This window comes from Geotrypetes seraphini, chromosome 3 (assembly GCF_902459505.1).
Source record: "Geotrypetes seraphini chromosome 3, aGeoSer1.1, whole genome shotgun sequence".
In the NCBI taxonomy this organism is placed as follows: domain Eukaryota; kingdom Metazoa; phylum Chordata; class Amphibia; order Gymnophiona; family Dermophiidae; genus Geotrypetes; species Geotrypetes seraphini.
Window position 1 is genome coordinate 14,275,289 of NC_047086.1, and position 13,609 is coordinate 14,288,897.

General features: G+C 41.8%; 1 protein-coding gene across 2 annotated transcripts in view; it reads left to right on the forward strand.

The window, feature by feature from the left end:
• PREP (prolyl endopeptidase) overlaps positions 1-13,609 on the forward strand; it is a 265,867-nt gene that overhangs the window by 142,364 nt on the left and 109,894 nt on the right. For both annotated transcript variants that reach the window (XR_004538731.1, XM_033936788.1), the window contains exons 9-10: positions 1,783-1,980; positions 5,483-5,586. Coding sequence is in view for 1 of the 2 variants with exons in the window: in XM_033936788.1 (XP_033792679.1) it covers positions 1,783-1,980; positions 5,483-5,586 (302 nt within the window). In the remaining variant the exon portion in view is untranslated. The remainder of the gene's footprint in view (positions 1-1,782; positions 1,981-5,482; positions 5,587-13,609) is intronic.

The following is a 13,609-nucleotide window of genomic DNA, read 5'->3' on the forward strand; positions in this document are numbered from 1 at the left end:
CCCGACTGGAATACGGCTCTCAAGGACCGGAGTTCCCTACCCCTGCTATAAATGAATGAAATAAACTCCTACTTTTCATGTTCCGGTATTTAGAACTGTGTTTTTGACAGCAAAATGTGGATGGGTGGGAAGGCTGATTGGTTTTCCCTAGCCTGCCCAATACTTTTCCTTCTCAACCCCTATAAGAGAGGCATACTTGTCAGGTATACATACTACTACTACTACTACTTATCACTTATAAAGCACTGAAGGGCGTACGCAGTGCTGTACGCTTTGACATTTATAGACAATCCCTGCTCAGAAGAGCTTACAATCTTCTTGGACAGACAAGACGTGACATAGAGGGTAAGGGATGCAGAACCCAAGGTGATAGGAGTTAGGAGTCGAAAGCACTCTCAAAGAGGTGGGCTTTTAAATGAGCCTTGAACACTGCCAGAGACGGAGCCCGCCGTAGGGATTCGGGCAGCTTGTTCCAAGCATACGGCACAGCAAGGCAGAAGGGACGGAGCCTGGCGTTGGCAGACGAAGAGAAGGACACAGAAAGGAGGGACTTACCAGCTGATCGGAGCTTACCGGGGTGGGGGGGAGATAAGTGAAGCGAGATAGTGAGGGGCAGCTGAGTGAGTGCATTTGTAGGTCATTAAGAGGAGTTTGTAGTCTGAAATGGATGGGAAGCCAATGAAGCGACTTTAGGAGAGGGGTAACATGAGTATAGCAGCTCTCCCGGATTATGAGTCATGCAGACGGATTGGAGGGAAGCGAGATGGCTGAGCGGAAGGCCTGAGAGTAGTGTGTTGCAGTAGTCTTAAGTGCGAGGTGATGAAGGCATGGATATGTGTTTTGGTAGTGTGCTCAGAGAGGAAGGGTTGGATTTTGGTAATATGATAGAGGAAGAAGCGGCAGGTTTTAGTGATATCTACATGACTGCCCATGATTCCTCTAGCAGTTGTGTGGACCACACAATTTGCAACTCAACCCAGACTGGCATGTGGGAAACAGGATGGCCCATTAATGCATTCTGCTCTGCGAGTGTGTTCAGAGTTAATGGTTCAGCCCTTCTTGCTGGGAAAAGGCCAAATGGAAGTGAACAAACAGAGGGCAGATGGTAGAGGAGGGTGTGACGGCAGAGAGCACATGACAGGAAAGAGGAAGGCCCACGGTAGATGGCAAAGTAAGGGAAAGCAGGGTGGCAGTAAGAGGCAAGATTAACTCCATGGTTTTGTATTTCTCTGATGGCTCTCTGCCTTCTTGCTTCCCTTATCTGACTTTTGTCCTTTCATTCTGCCCCCCCCCCCCTGCTTTTTCCAGCATTTCAGATCATGAAGAGGACTGGATAGGGGCCTTCTCCTCAATCTGGCCATTTTGATGATTTCAGATGTTCCACGTGTTTTTTGGGGTCCACCCCCTGCCCCGACCTGGGTCTGGCCATCTGCTGTTCCATGTGATTTATGTCTAGTTTTCATAATTAATCCAGCATCTAGACTTCCCTATTAAAACTGAAGTAAAAGGTCTGTAGCTGTCTGTAGTTTCCTTGTTTCCACATTCACAGAGTGGGATTACATCTATTCCTGTATAGTCTCCCCCTCCCCTCCCCCCGCCAAGTCTCTTTCTCTGGTAAAATAATGAAATTGTTGCTACTGATCCCAGCTAGGTTTCTAATAGTGACTTGAAGCTAAAAGACTGCATTGAAACTCCATTTTGCCAAATTATTCATATTTTAAGATCTTTTAATAATGTATGTGTATGTTTTTCTTTTTGTCTCCCCATTGGGACTTCAACCAGAATGGGCTGCGTGCGTCAGGTTGAACTTTCTGGTTCTGTGCTACCTGCATGATGTGAAGAACGTCCTCCAGCTGCATGATCTTGCTAATGGCGTGCTGCTCAAATTATTTCCCCTGGATGTTGGTAGCATTGTGGGGTACAGTGGCCAAAAGAAAGACACGGAAATCTTCTATCAGTTTACATCATTTTTGTCTCCAGGTGATGATTCATTCTCGTTTTATATCCAGGTTCTGTTTTTTTTAACATAAAGCGGCATTCTCTTACAAATTATGTTCAGAGGAGACTTATAGAAAAATAGAGAGTACTGGGGAGAAATTCCATTGCATATGCCTTAAACATACCAACAAAAAGGCACAAATGGTCAAGGGTTCCAGGAGTGGTAGCAGAACAGCAAACACCATAAAGTAAGTCAACAGCAGGTATTGAGAAGATAAGCACTTAAATATAAATGACTTTAAGAATTCTTGTGAGGTTTAGGTACCCTCAGTGTGAGGGGTCAGCGACAGGAGCACTGCTCCAACGCTTCACACAACAAGGTGGCGCCTAAAAGACCACCACCTACACACCATCATAGGGTACTTGTGTGTGTTTTAAATCAAAATAACACTACCACCATCAAACACAGTGTAAAATAAACAGTTACAACAACCACTCTGGGAACCCCCCCAGCCAACTCCCAAAAAATGAAAACAGCACAACTTAGCTTCAGTGAATCTTCATCCGATGTCCAGGGGAAGTAGGACAGGGCAGGTGGAACGCCACAGAACCAGGTTCAACCAAGCCTGGTTTCGGGAGCACATCTCTTCCTCAGGAACCCATAATTTAAAGAATCAATCAATGGCAGACCTAAACCTCACAAGAATTCTTAAAGTCATTTATATTTAAGTGCTTATCTTCTCAACACCTGTTGTTGACTTACTTTGTGGTGTTTGCTGTTCTGCTACCACTCTTGGAACCCTTGACCATTTTTGCCTTTTTGTTGGTCTTTTTTGTAAGTTTCTGTGGCAATTTTGTTTTTGGAGTTTGTTGTATGCCTTAAACATGGCAGTATAAATAAGTATTTGTCAAGTGTTCTCACTGGCAAGTTTATGTGTCACAGCCAGTTAGAGGGATGTTGCTGCAGAGAGCATTACTTGTATAAGGAGCCTGGCAAGATGATGAGGGCCGGCTTTGATTTGGGGAGTACATTTTTGCTTTGGTGTCCTAGCCATACCAAATTTTTTGTGAATATCAGGGGAGGGGGGAGTGAAGCATAAGAACCCAGGGGTCTGTTTCTAAGTCCAAGAACACATGGATTCCTAAAAATAGCCTCCTGGGTGGAACACTTTTGGTATTTTTAAAATAAAACCTGACATTGGACGATTTTTAAAATGGACAGGTGTGAGTGAGAGGAGGAGATGTGTAGGTCCATTGTGAATTTTTAGGATGGAGCCTAAAAAACAGAAGCATAAATGCCCCCTGGGCAATTATAAGGCATGGGCTCATCTGGCAACTTTTCCAGCCAGTGTTGGTCATGCTAAGCAGAAAGGAACCTTAAAACTGAGCAATGACCTAGAAAACAACACTACTAAGAACATAAAAGCTGCCATCCTGGGACAGACCGAAGGTCCATCAAGCCCAGCATCCTGTTTCCAACAGTGGCCGACCCAGGTTCCAAGTACCTGACAGAAACCTAAAGAGTAGCAACATTCCAGAGCTCAGATTATGATGTTATAAAGCCTCATTCCACCAATGCCTAAGAGCCAAACTCACCAGTGATGTCACAATGGCTTGATTGTCCTATGCTTGGCTCACATAAGAATTGCCGTGCTGGGACAGACCGAAGGTCCATCAAGCCTAGTATCCTGTTTGCAACAGTGGCCAACACAGGCCCCAAGTACCTAGTTAGATCCCAAGCAGTAAAACAGATTTTATGCTGCTTATCCTAGGAATAAGCAGTGGATTTCCCCAAGCTACTAGGCTTGATGGACCATTGGTCTGTCCCAGTAAGGCTATTCTTATGTATTTACCTATTTTGAACTTATAAAGACAATTATTTATTACTTTGAAATTTTTACTGTAAGAATAAAATGTAGGAACTTCTTATTTTTCGATGAGTCAATATGTATGAAATATAAGTTGACTCCCAGGCAAGTGACCCAGCAAGCTTAAATTATTCTTCTCCAATTCAAACGATTGGATGCTGTAATTCTGCTTTTTGAACAAAGTACTTTGGGTCCACTTCTAAAAATGGTGCCTTAAGTTAGGTGGCGAGGCGCCCTACCACCGCCTAACTTAATTGGGCTTAGTTGGTTTAATCAATGCACTAATTGGCTGCACCAATTAAAAAAGTATTTAAAAAGCCATTATCGCACCTAAGGAAGTGCCTTACGACGCCTACCACCACTTTTGATTTTTCCTTTTAAAGAAGGAACAACTCTTCAGGCCCCCCTGAAGCTTGAAACGCTCCCCATCAAAAACTATTAAGAGGTACTTTTGACAGTATATTTTCTTATCATTTTCACATTAGCACGGTCATTCAGAAATGCTTCTATCGACTCAGGATGATACGTTCCCTTGCAAAGTTACTTGAACCAGCCTCTTTGAACACATTGATCCACTCCTTAGTAATTTCTTGTATAGACTACCGTAATGCCCTGTATAAGGGCATTACAAAAAAGGAAATTGGCTTCAGATTGTACAAAACACAGCTATTAAGATCATCTGTGGCACAAAGACATACGATCATGTTTCACCTCTTCTGATTAGTGCACATTGGTTACCAGTCGAACATAGAATTAGTTCTAAAATCTTACTTTTAACATTTACAACAAAATTAAATAATCAACCGGAGTTAATTAACAGACCTTTAATTCCTTATAACACTTTAAAATCTCTTCGTTCAATGTCTCAGAATCTTCTCGTCATACCTTCTTAAAATTAATCAATATGTTGCGCTCCAATAATTTTGCCGTCACTGCCCCTACTCTCTGGAATTCGCTGCCTAACCATTTACGCAGTGAATCCGATATAAAACAATTTAAAGCAAAATTAAAAACATTCTTGTTCCAGGATGCCTTTGGACAACAACTGTCCTTTTAAGGACAAAAATTAAATTAAAATTATTACTTTTTACCCTAACCTATTGTATTTTCCCTTTTTTGTTGCACTCTTCTTTTACGATTGTAGTTCTTCCTCTTTTCCCTATTGTCTGAAGTAGGTCTATATGTCTTATCAGTGCTTTATTATGACACTTAGATTTTATCTAGTATCCCCTGTTTTAATATGTTTTTATGTAAATTTTATATTGTACACCGTTTAGAAACCTGAATAAGCGGTTTAAAAAATCTTTTAATAAACTTGAAACTTGTAAGTATGGTTAATGCTAGAAGTGGCGTTAGGCATCGTAAGACGCCTCCATGGATGTGATTCTTTTGAAAGGAAGGCACTGGAAATGTAGACCTTGAAAATCCTGGCCTACATTTCTGGCGTCTACCTTTCACATAGCCGTGATTTTGTTAACAGCGCCACTGCATGAAAACGGCACCATTTGCAGAATCCAGCCCTTTGTGTTTTGGTTGGCGGAGTGAATGCTGGTAAATTATTAACTGTGCAGAGGCAACTAAACCCACTTTCTGGTCATTGTCATTTGCTATGGTCTGCCATAGTTATCTTTTAACGATGCCTATGTACTAAACTGCCAACCTGTCCTCTCCCTTAGGGATTATTTATCACTGTGATCTGACCAAAGATGCGTTGGAGCCAGTGGTGTTTCGCGAGGTGACGGTGAAAGGGTTTGATCCTTCCGACTACCAGACAGTGCAGGTAATAAAGAAAACACACATATAATGTCTGGTCCATCATCATAAAAAATAAAAAAACAGTTACCTTGACTTTGGGTTCACTTTGCCTTCTCTGTAATTTTCAGCACCAAACATTTTTCTCAACTTTTAAGAACTTATTCATGAGCGGTTTAAGTTTCCTTTATGCATTTATCCAGCTCAGATTCTGCTTTCCCTGTGAACAGGGCCTGCCGTCTGCACCATCAGGCTCATACAGTAGTATTTGAATATTTGGTCAATTCATATTTGGCCTGAGACTCTCAATCCAGTCTGGCACTTTCAAAGGTGATCAAGATGGTACAGGGGCAGATTCTAGACACAGTGTGACGAAGGCAGGTCACTTAATCTCCCATTTCCCCAGGTACAAAATAAGAACCTGTATACAGTATAATATATAACAGAAAAGAAGAAAAATCGATGCCTTTGAGTTGTGGTGCTGGAGAAGACTTCTACGCATCCCATGGACAACTAGGATCACCAACAAAGATGTTCTTGATCGTAGAAACCCAGAGTTGTCCCGGGAAGGCGAGATTACCAGACAGAAAGTGACCAGTTTTGGACATGTGATGAGGTGAATTCACTAGAAAAGGAGGTGTTACTCGGAATGCTCAGTGGTAAAAGGAAGCAGGGAAGACCAAAAGCCTGTTGGCTAGATACCATCAAGAATGACATGGGAATGAACATCAAGCAACTGAAAGAAGCCGTGGAAAACAGGGAAGCATGGCGTGGACTGACCTATAGAATATCCAAGGGTCAGACACGACTGAATGGATAGTAGTAGTAGTATTAATATCAAATGTAAACAAGTTGGATTATAACCACAGAAAGGCAGTATATCATATTCCATCTGCTTTCCCCTTTTCCATTACTTGTCCAAATAGGAATGTCTGGAGTGCTGTCAGATATACGCAGCCCTGTGCATTAAACATATAAGAAAAAAAATCCCTGCTCGATAGAGCTTACAATCTAATTAAAACAGACAAACGGGACAAATAGGGAATTTCTCAAAGACATTAGTAAGAGGAATTAAAAGCAACCTAGATTGAACACTGCCAGAGAAGGAGCTCGATGTACTGACTTAGTCAATCCCTACTGCATCCCGAGGGAGCAATGATTTTAAAAAGTTGTCTGTGGGGAAGAAATGGATTCTTCTCTCCCCCCATCCCCCAAACTTAAGAGCAGCTTTTAAAAGTGCTGCTGTCTTTGCAAATCGCCTCAATCCCAGCATTGTGGCTCATTTCTCCATGACCAGCAACCAAAGAGGAGAAAGTCATCTCTGAACACTAAGGGGCTCATAATCAAAACAGAACAACGTCTTAAAAGTGGCCTAAATCGGTACTTGGATGATCAAAAAGCCAGATCGTCCAAGTACCGACAAATCTAAAACCAGCTTAGGCCTTTCCCCTACCTCTAAACGCATAGAGCGAAAAGAGGCATTTTTAGAGGAGGGGAAAGGGCGGGAGGTGGGCCAACATATACTTAGTCGTACAGCAGGTATAACCAAAAGGTTTAACAGGTTGCCCAGTCGGCACTTATACGTTTTGACTTAGACCAAGGCAAAACAGGTATAAGTGCCGAAAAGGAGCCGCTGAGCTGATCACAGCTGCCGCGATCAGCTCAGCGGCCCTGGCAACCTGCCCTCCCCCAATGCAACGATCGCAGCAGGAGATTGGTTCATCTCCCCTACCACGATGGCGATCCCCCCCCCCCCCGAACCAAAGCACTTTGGGGTGAGGATCCTCCCCCCACATTGCCGCCAATCTCTCCTGTCACGATCCCCCCACACACACACACCGAACCAATACAGGCAGGAGGGAGCCCAACCCCTCCTGCCCTGATGCTGCCCCGCACCCCCCCCAATCGGATCCAGGTAGGAGGGAGCCCAACCCCTCCTGCCCACGATGAACCCACCTCCCCCAAACCCCTGAACCCTGCGACACCCCCCACCTGGCAACCCAGCGACACCCACCCCCGACAACCCCTTACGTAAAATCTGTTGGACAGACGGACGGTCCCAAGCCCGTCCACCCAGCAAGCCCGCCATCAACCAAATGGCGGACCTTAGGGCCTGATATGGGGTCATTTTATAAGTGCATGCAGAAGTAAAAAGTACATGCATTCTCTCTGCAGACTGTCACTTTGAAAATCATCCCAGGAAAACTAGATGCTAATTTATACACATATGTTTGAATTTTCTGAAGTATGTATTAACATGCAATTCACCACCATGAATTCTTGTTTATTGCAGACAAAAGTATATACATGGTAGTTGTATAGTAACCATATATTAGATTGGCAATTTTCAAAAGCTCATTTCTGCATGGACATGGCATTGAAATTGCCTTGCTTGAGACCAAGTCACTAATTACTGCTGCCTCTTTCCCTACTGTCAGGAGTGAGTCCCTTCTCTTGGTTTAAATAATGTTTTCGTTTTTGGTTTCTAAGTTCTAAAGTTATTGCTGACTGTTCAAGCTTCATACTGGTTTCTATTCAAAACAGGCTATTCTGTCTTTTTGTATTGCTTTAATCAATTAAATTATCTTTACCCGATCCATTTGCCTTTTTTAGATTGTCTTCACTGTATTGTATGTGCAAATATATAAGCCATTATAGAGAACCAAAAGCTTACTTTACAAGAAACACTTGCTCTTTTTGTTAAATTGTAGAGCACATCCATATGGTTAACATCAAACATGGGCTCTTTTCTCTAGAATAAGTTGTCGTTCATTTCATTTATTATTACAGTTGCTAAACCTCTTTTGTAAACCAGTTTAACATAAGTCTAAAATCGTAGAAATCCTTTTTCTAAGCTGCATTAGCCTCCCAACTTGCACCTAATGCCACTGGCCTACCACAGGATGTACTCGTACTTCCTGTGATAACTTTCCAATTAGTACACGCTAATCGGTGCACTAGTACGAAACTGATCTCTTTTTAGACCTGTCAATCAAGTCCCTAGGACTCAAACACAAATCGATGGCCCCTAACTAACTAATTGGTGCACTAAAAAGTTTTGTAACTTTTTTTTCTCTGAGGACCGGTCGGCTATCAATTCTGCTACTACTGCTATTTATTTCTATAGCGCTCCCAGATTCATGCAGCTCTGCTCAAAAGAACTTACAATCTAGTTATGCTAGATCCTTTTCCTGGGCAGTGACTTCCAATGTGAAACCTTGCTTGGAGTTTGGATTCCTCTTCCCTATAGGTATCACTTTGCATGTGCTCACATGGGATCTCTTAAAAAGAGGATGGGCAGACTGGTTGGGCCATGTGGCCTTTATCTGCCATCATGTTTCTGTTTCTATTAAAGGTTATCTGCCATTTGGATGCCCAGCCTTAAAATCCTCTTGGAATTTTTGACAATCCTCTTGTGATTTAACAAGTTTGAATAACTATTATTCTTAGATTGTCTACCCCTGACATTGAGATCTCGGACCATCATAGTAAACTTTTCAGCATAATGATTTACTTCTCTCTCATTGTCTGTTTGCTACTGGATAATGAAGGGAATGGACTTAGTAGATAAAGACAGGTTGTTCACCCTCTCCAAGGTAGGGAGAACGAGAGGGAACTCTCTAAAGTTGAAAGGGGATAGATTTCATACAAACGTAAGGAAGTTCTTCTTCACCCAGAGAGTGGTAGAAAACTGGAACGCTCTTCCGGAGGCTGTTATAGGGGGAAACACCCTCCAGGGATTCAAGACAAAGTTAGACAAGTTCCTGCTGAACCAGAACGTACGCAGGTAAGGCTAGACTCAGTTAGGGTGCTGGTCTTTGACCTAAGGGCTGCCGCAGGAGTGGACTGCTGGGCACGATGGACCACCGGTCTGACCCAGCAGCGACAATTCTTATGTTCTTATGTAAACTAAATCTACTTGAAAGATGGTGCTCAATAAGCAAATTCAGTGAAGCTGTCTCTAATGCAATGTATCACAAACTGCGTACGCCACAGCAAGATTCCGGGTGTGCTGTGCGCCGGCACTGACTGACTGCCTACAGGACGTGCCTCTCGCTGCGAGAAGCACATCCTGTAGGCAGTGAGCCAGTACCTTTCCTTTCCCAACAACATCCCCCACAGTCGGCTCAGGGCCCCGTCTGGAGGTCCTTCGTGCATGGTGCAGATGTTGACGTGATGACGTCACACATGCGCATGATGTCACATCGACACCCATGCATTTCCGGATGCCCTTGAGCCGCAGCCCCCCAGTTCAGGCTTCGAAAAGTTTGCAAGACACTGCTCTAATGTACGCAAATCATGGGCACCACAGAATTGCTTAGTTCTGTTATTCTCATTACCTTTAAATGTCTGATATATAGTGGTTATAACACTGGAAACAAGACTTCTCAGAATAAATGTCCAAAATAAGAGTTAGATGAAATTCAAATACAATGCATTTATACATACACTCAGATATGTGTAATCCGACCAAGAGCCGTAGCTCCTATAGCCAAACCCACCGTCCCATCACTGTGTACGACTATAATGATGATGATATTAGTGTTTTTTCAATGGCAGTAGAAGGAAAAATAATTCCCTGAAAGATTAGAAGCGACTTTCTCAACGTATGTACTAATTTTTCATGTACATCACCCAGCAATTATTTCTTTGGCATTTGAAACTATTAACACCTCCTTTGGGTTCCTTGAAAAAGACCCTCGAAACATGGTCCATGTCGGGACCTACCAACATTCCTTTAAGTTAAGCAGGAATTATTTTTCCTTCTACTGCCATTGAAAAAACACTAATATCATCATCATTATAGTCGTACACAGTGATGGGACGGTGGGTTCGGCTATAGGAGCTACGTCTCTTGGTCGGATTTCACATATCTGAGTGTATGTATAATTGCATCTATTTCATTGTATTTGAATTTCATCTAACTCTTATTTTGGACATTTATTCTGAGAAGGCTTGTTTCCAGTGTTATATTGTTATTGACTTTGACCTCTCAGCCCTGCATTTTTTCAGAGTGTTTTCCTCACCACCAATTACTTTTGATATATAATGGTTTACATCTTTTACTAATTAAGTAATGTTAGTGGAATGCAGCAGTAACCAGCACAGATCTCTGCAGAACTGCAATATATTAAGAACATAGCTGTGTATCTTTTATTTGTATTTTATTTATTTGGACTTATCACACCCCCTTTTCAAGTAATATTCAAGGCGAGTTATGTACCGCTACTGTAGGTATTTCCCTGTCCCCAGAGGTTTACAATCTTAAATTTATTCCAGAGACAATGGAGGGTTAACTGACTTGCCCAAAATCACCCAGAGCAGCAGTGGGATTAGAAGTTGGTTTCTCTAGTTGTCGATGCTCTGACCACTAGGCACGCAGCATCCCAGACTTCAAGAACAAATGGGATACCTATGTGGGATCCCTACGAGGTCATGCCAAGGGATAGGGTCACTAGGACTTGAATGAGCGGGTCAGTAGAGTGACAGTATAATTACAATTATACTTTAGGGGGTCAGTAGACCTAAGAGGGTGGGTAAATAGTGTGGGCAGACTTGATGGGCTATAGCCCTTATCTGCCGTCATCTTTCTATGTTTCTATGTTAGGCTGCACCTCCACAGGTTAAATATTGACCATTTAACCCTACTCTCTGTGTTCTATCTTCTGACCAGTTCTCAGTCCACAATAGGACATTGCCTCCTATCCCATCATTTCATTCATGAGGTACTTTGTCAAATGCCATTTGAAAATCTCAAAACACAATATTGATCAGGTCACCTTTATCCACAGGTTTATTCACCCCTTCAAAGAGATGGAGCAGATTTTCTCTTGGCCAATTCCATGTGGCTTTGTCCCATTAATCCATCCATCCCTGTCAAACTACTCCTCTAGCTAGCAGGACAGCTTTACGTAATATTAGATTCTGCTTGGAGACTGCTTTTTTTTGGATTTAGAAGTGATTTCATTTTCACAATTGCTTCTGTAAGTGTGGTTTTGTGTTCTTAAATCCCATTCTCCCTTTGTGTAAATTACTTCCCTTGGCGATTGTAAAATTTCTCCTCTGCCTTAGTGTCATGTAATCTATTACAAGCTTAGGTACAAAAGTGCCGTCTGAGAAGATTGATAGGTTTTCAAGTGGAAACATGTGAATGGCTTCACTCATTGCTTCTCATTCTGGGCATTTCAGTTGCTTGCTCTGCTGTATGAATAGAAAATCCTGCCTGAAAATTACCATCCAACTAATATAATTAATCCATATACATGTTTTGAATCCTATTTGCTACCGTTTCTGATGAATTTCTACATAGCCATGATCTCTGACATGTCAGATTTTTGATGAAAAAGAAATGCATGTCTTTACTCATGTTAATATAAAGAAATAAAACAAAGGAAATAAGGTGATACCTTTTTTTATTGAACTAACTCGATGCATTTTATGATGAGCTTTCAAAGGTAACTCTTCTTCAGATAAAAAAAAAGCAAATGTTGCCAGAGATCAGTATATGTAAGGATTTCAGGGATAGGAAGAGGGAGGGGTGGGTAGGTGGGTGGGCAGGAGACAGAAAGGTGGCAGAGCAGTTTTAAATGTCTTTGTAGTGGGGGGGGGAAAAAGCCCAGAACTCTGGTTAAGTCCTATCTGGTAGGTGTCAAAATACCTTATTTTGATTTCAAAGGTTTTGCATTCTTGGATTGTTTTATTTATTTAAATTTTTATTAAAAATTTACAAACCGCATAACCATGTAAAATCTAGGCAGCCAACAGAAGGAACGTGCATAATATTTTAAACAAACAATAGTTCACAAAACAGACATCAACTATACCTAAAAGCGTTATAATCACATACTATTCTAGACATCTTCAGCATCTCTCAACCCTAGAAAACATAACAGAACATCATAAAAAGCAATAGCAACCCTATAAATATCACCTAAAGGCATCTACAAATAATTGTATTTGTAGCTGTTTCTTAAACCACATACAATTTTCACACAATTTAAGAGCCCCGGGAAGGGAATTCCAATGTTTCACTCCAACAATAGAAAACATGGAATTCTTCGTTTTCACATAAAGACATTACTCAGCCACATCCCTCCCTCAGATCTCGGTTTACGGTGTGATTGGTAAATATCCCAAAAGATTTAGGAAACATAATGGAGCAGATGAGTATAACTAAACAGTGGAAAGCACTTTGTATAATATTCTCTTGGACTGGGAGCCAGTGCAAAGATTTAATGATTGGAGTAATAAGATCTGTTTTTGAGATACCCGTTATTAATCTTGCTACAGAATTCATGAATAGCTGCAAGGATTTAATCTTCATCTTAATCAAACCAATATACAACATATTACAGTAATCCAAATGGGACAAGATCAAAGCCTGAACCACAAATCAAAAATCATGCGAAGACAGCATCAATTTCAGACTATGCAAAATTTGTAAGTGAGCATAACCGCACTGGATCACCTTAAGAATCTGCTTCCCCACTGAAAGGGCAGAGTCCAATCTGACACCCAGGATAGTCATCTCATTCTTCACCATCAATTTGGTTCCCATGACCCAAAACATATCGGGGAAATTCTCTTCACAATCATCACCCACAATCATGATCTCAGTCTTCTCCACATTCAACTGTAGGCCATGATCATTCATCTAGTTACAGACTTCAGTCATATAACTATTCAAAATCTGCTCTGATTCCAGAGCATACCCCTTCATAGGGAAGAAAAACAAAATATCATCCGTGTATATCCAGAAATCGACACCCAAAAACCAAAACCTTTTACCCAATGTAGACATATAGATGTTGAATAACAGTGCCGATAAACACACCTTTTTTGACAACTTTTCTATCAGACACCAGCTGACCTTTCCGAACACTAAAAGATTTCCCCAAAAGGTAGGAGGCAAACCAAGAAAGCACATCACCACCAATTCCAAGCTTAGACAGTTTTAGAAGTAGAAGCTCTAAATCAGTGGTCTCAAACACGTGGCCCGGGGGCCACATGCGGCCCACCAGGTACTATTTTGAGGCCCTCGGTATGTTTAT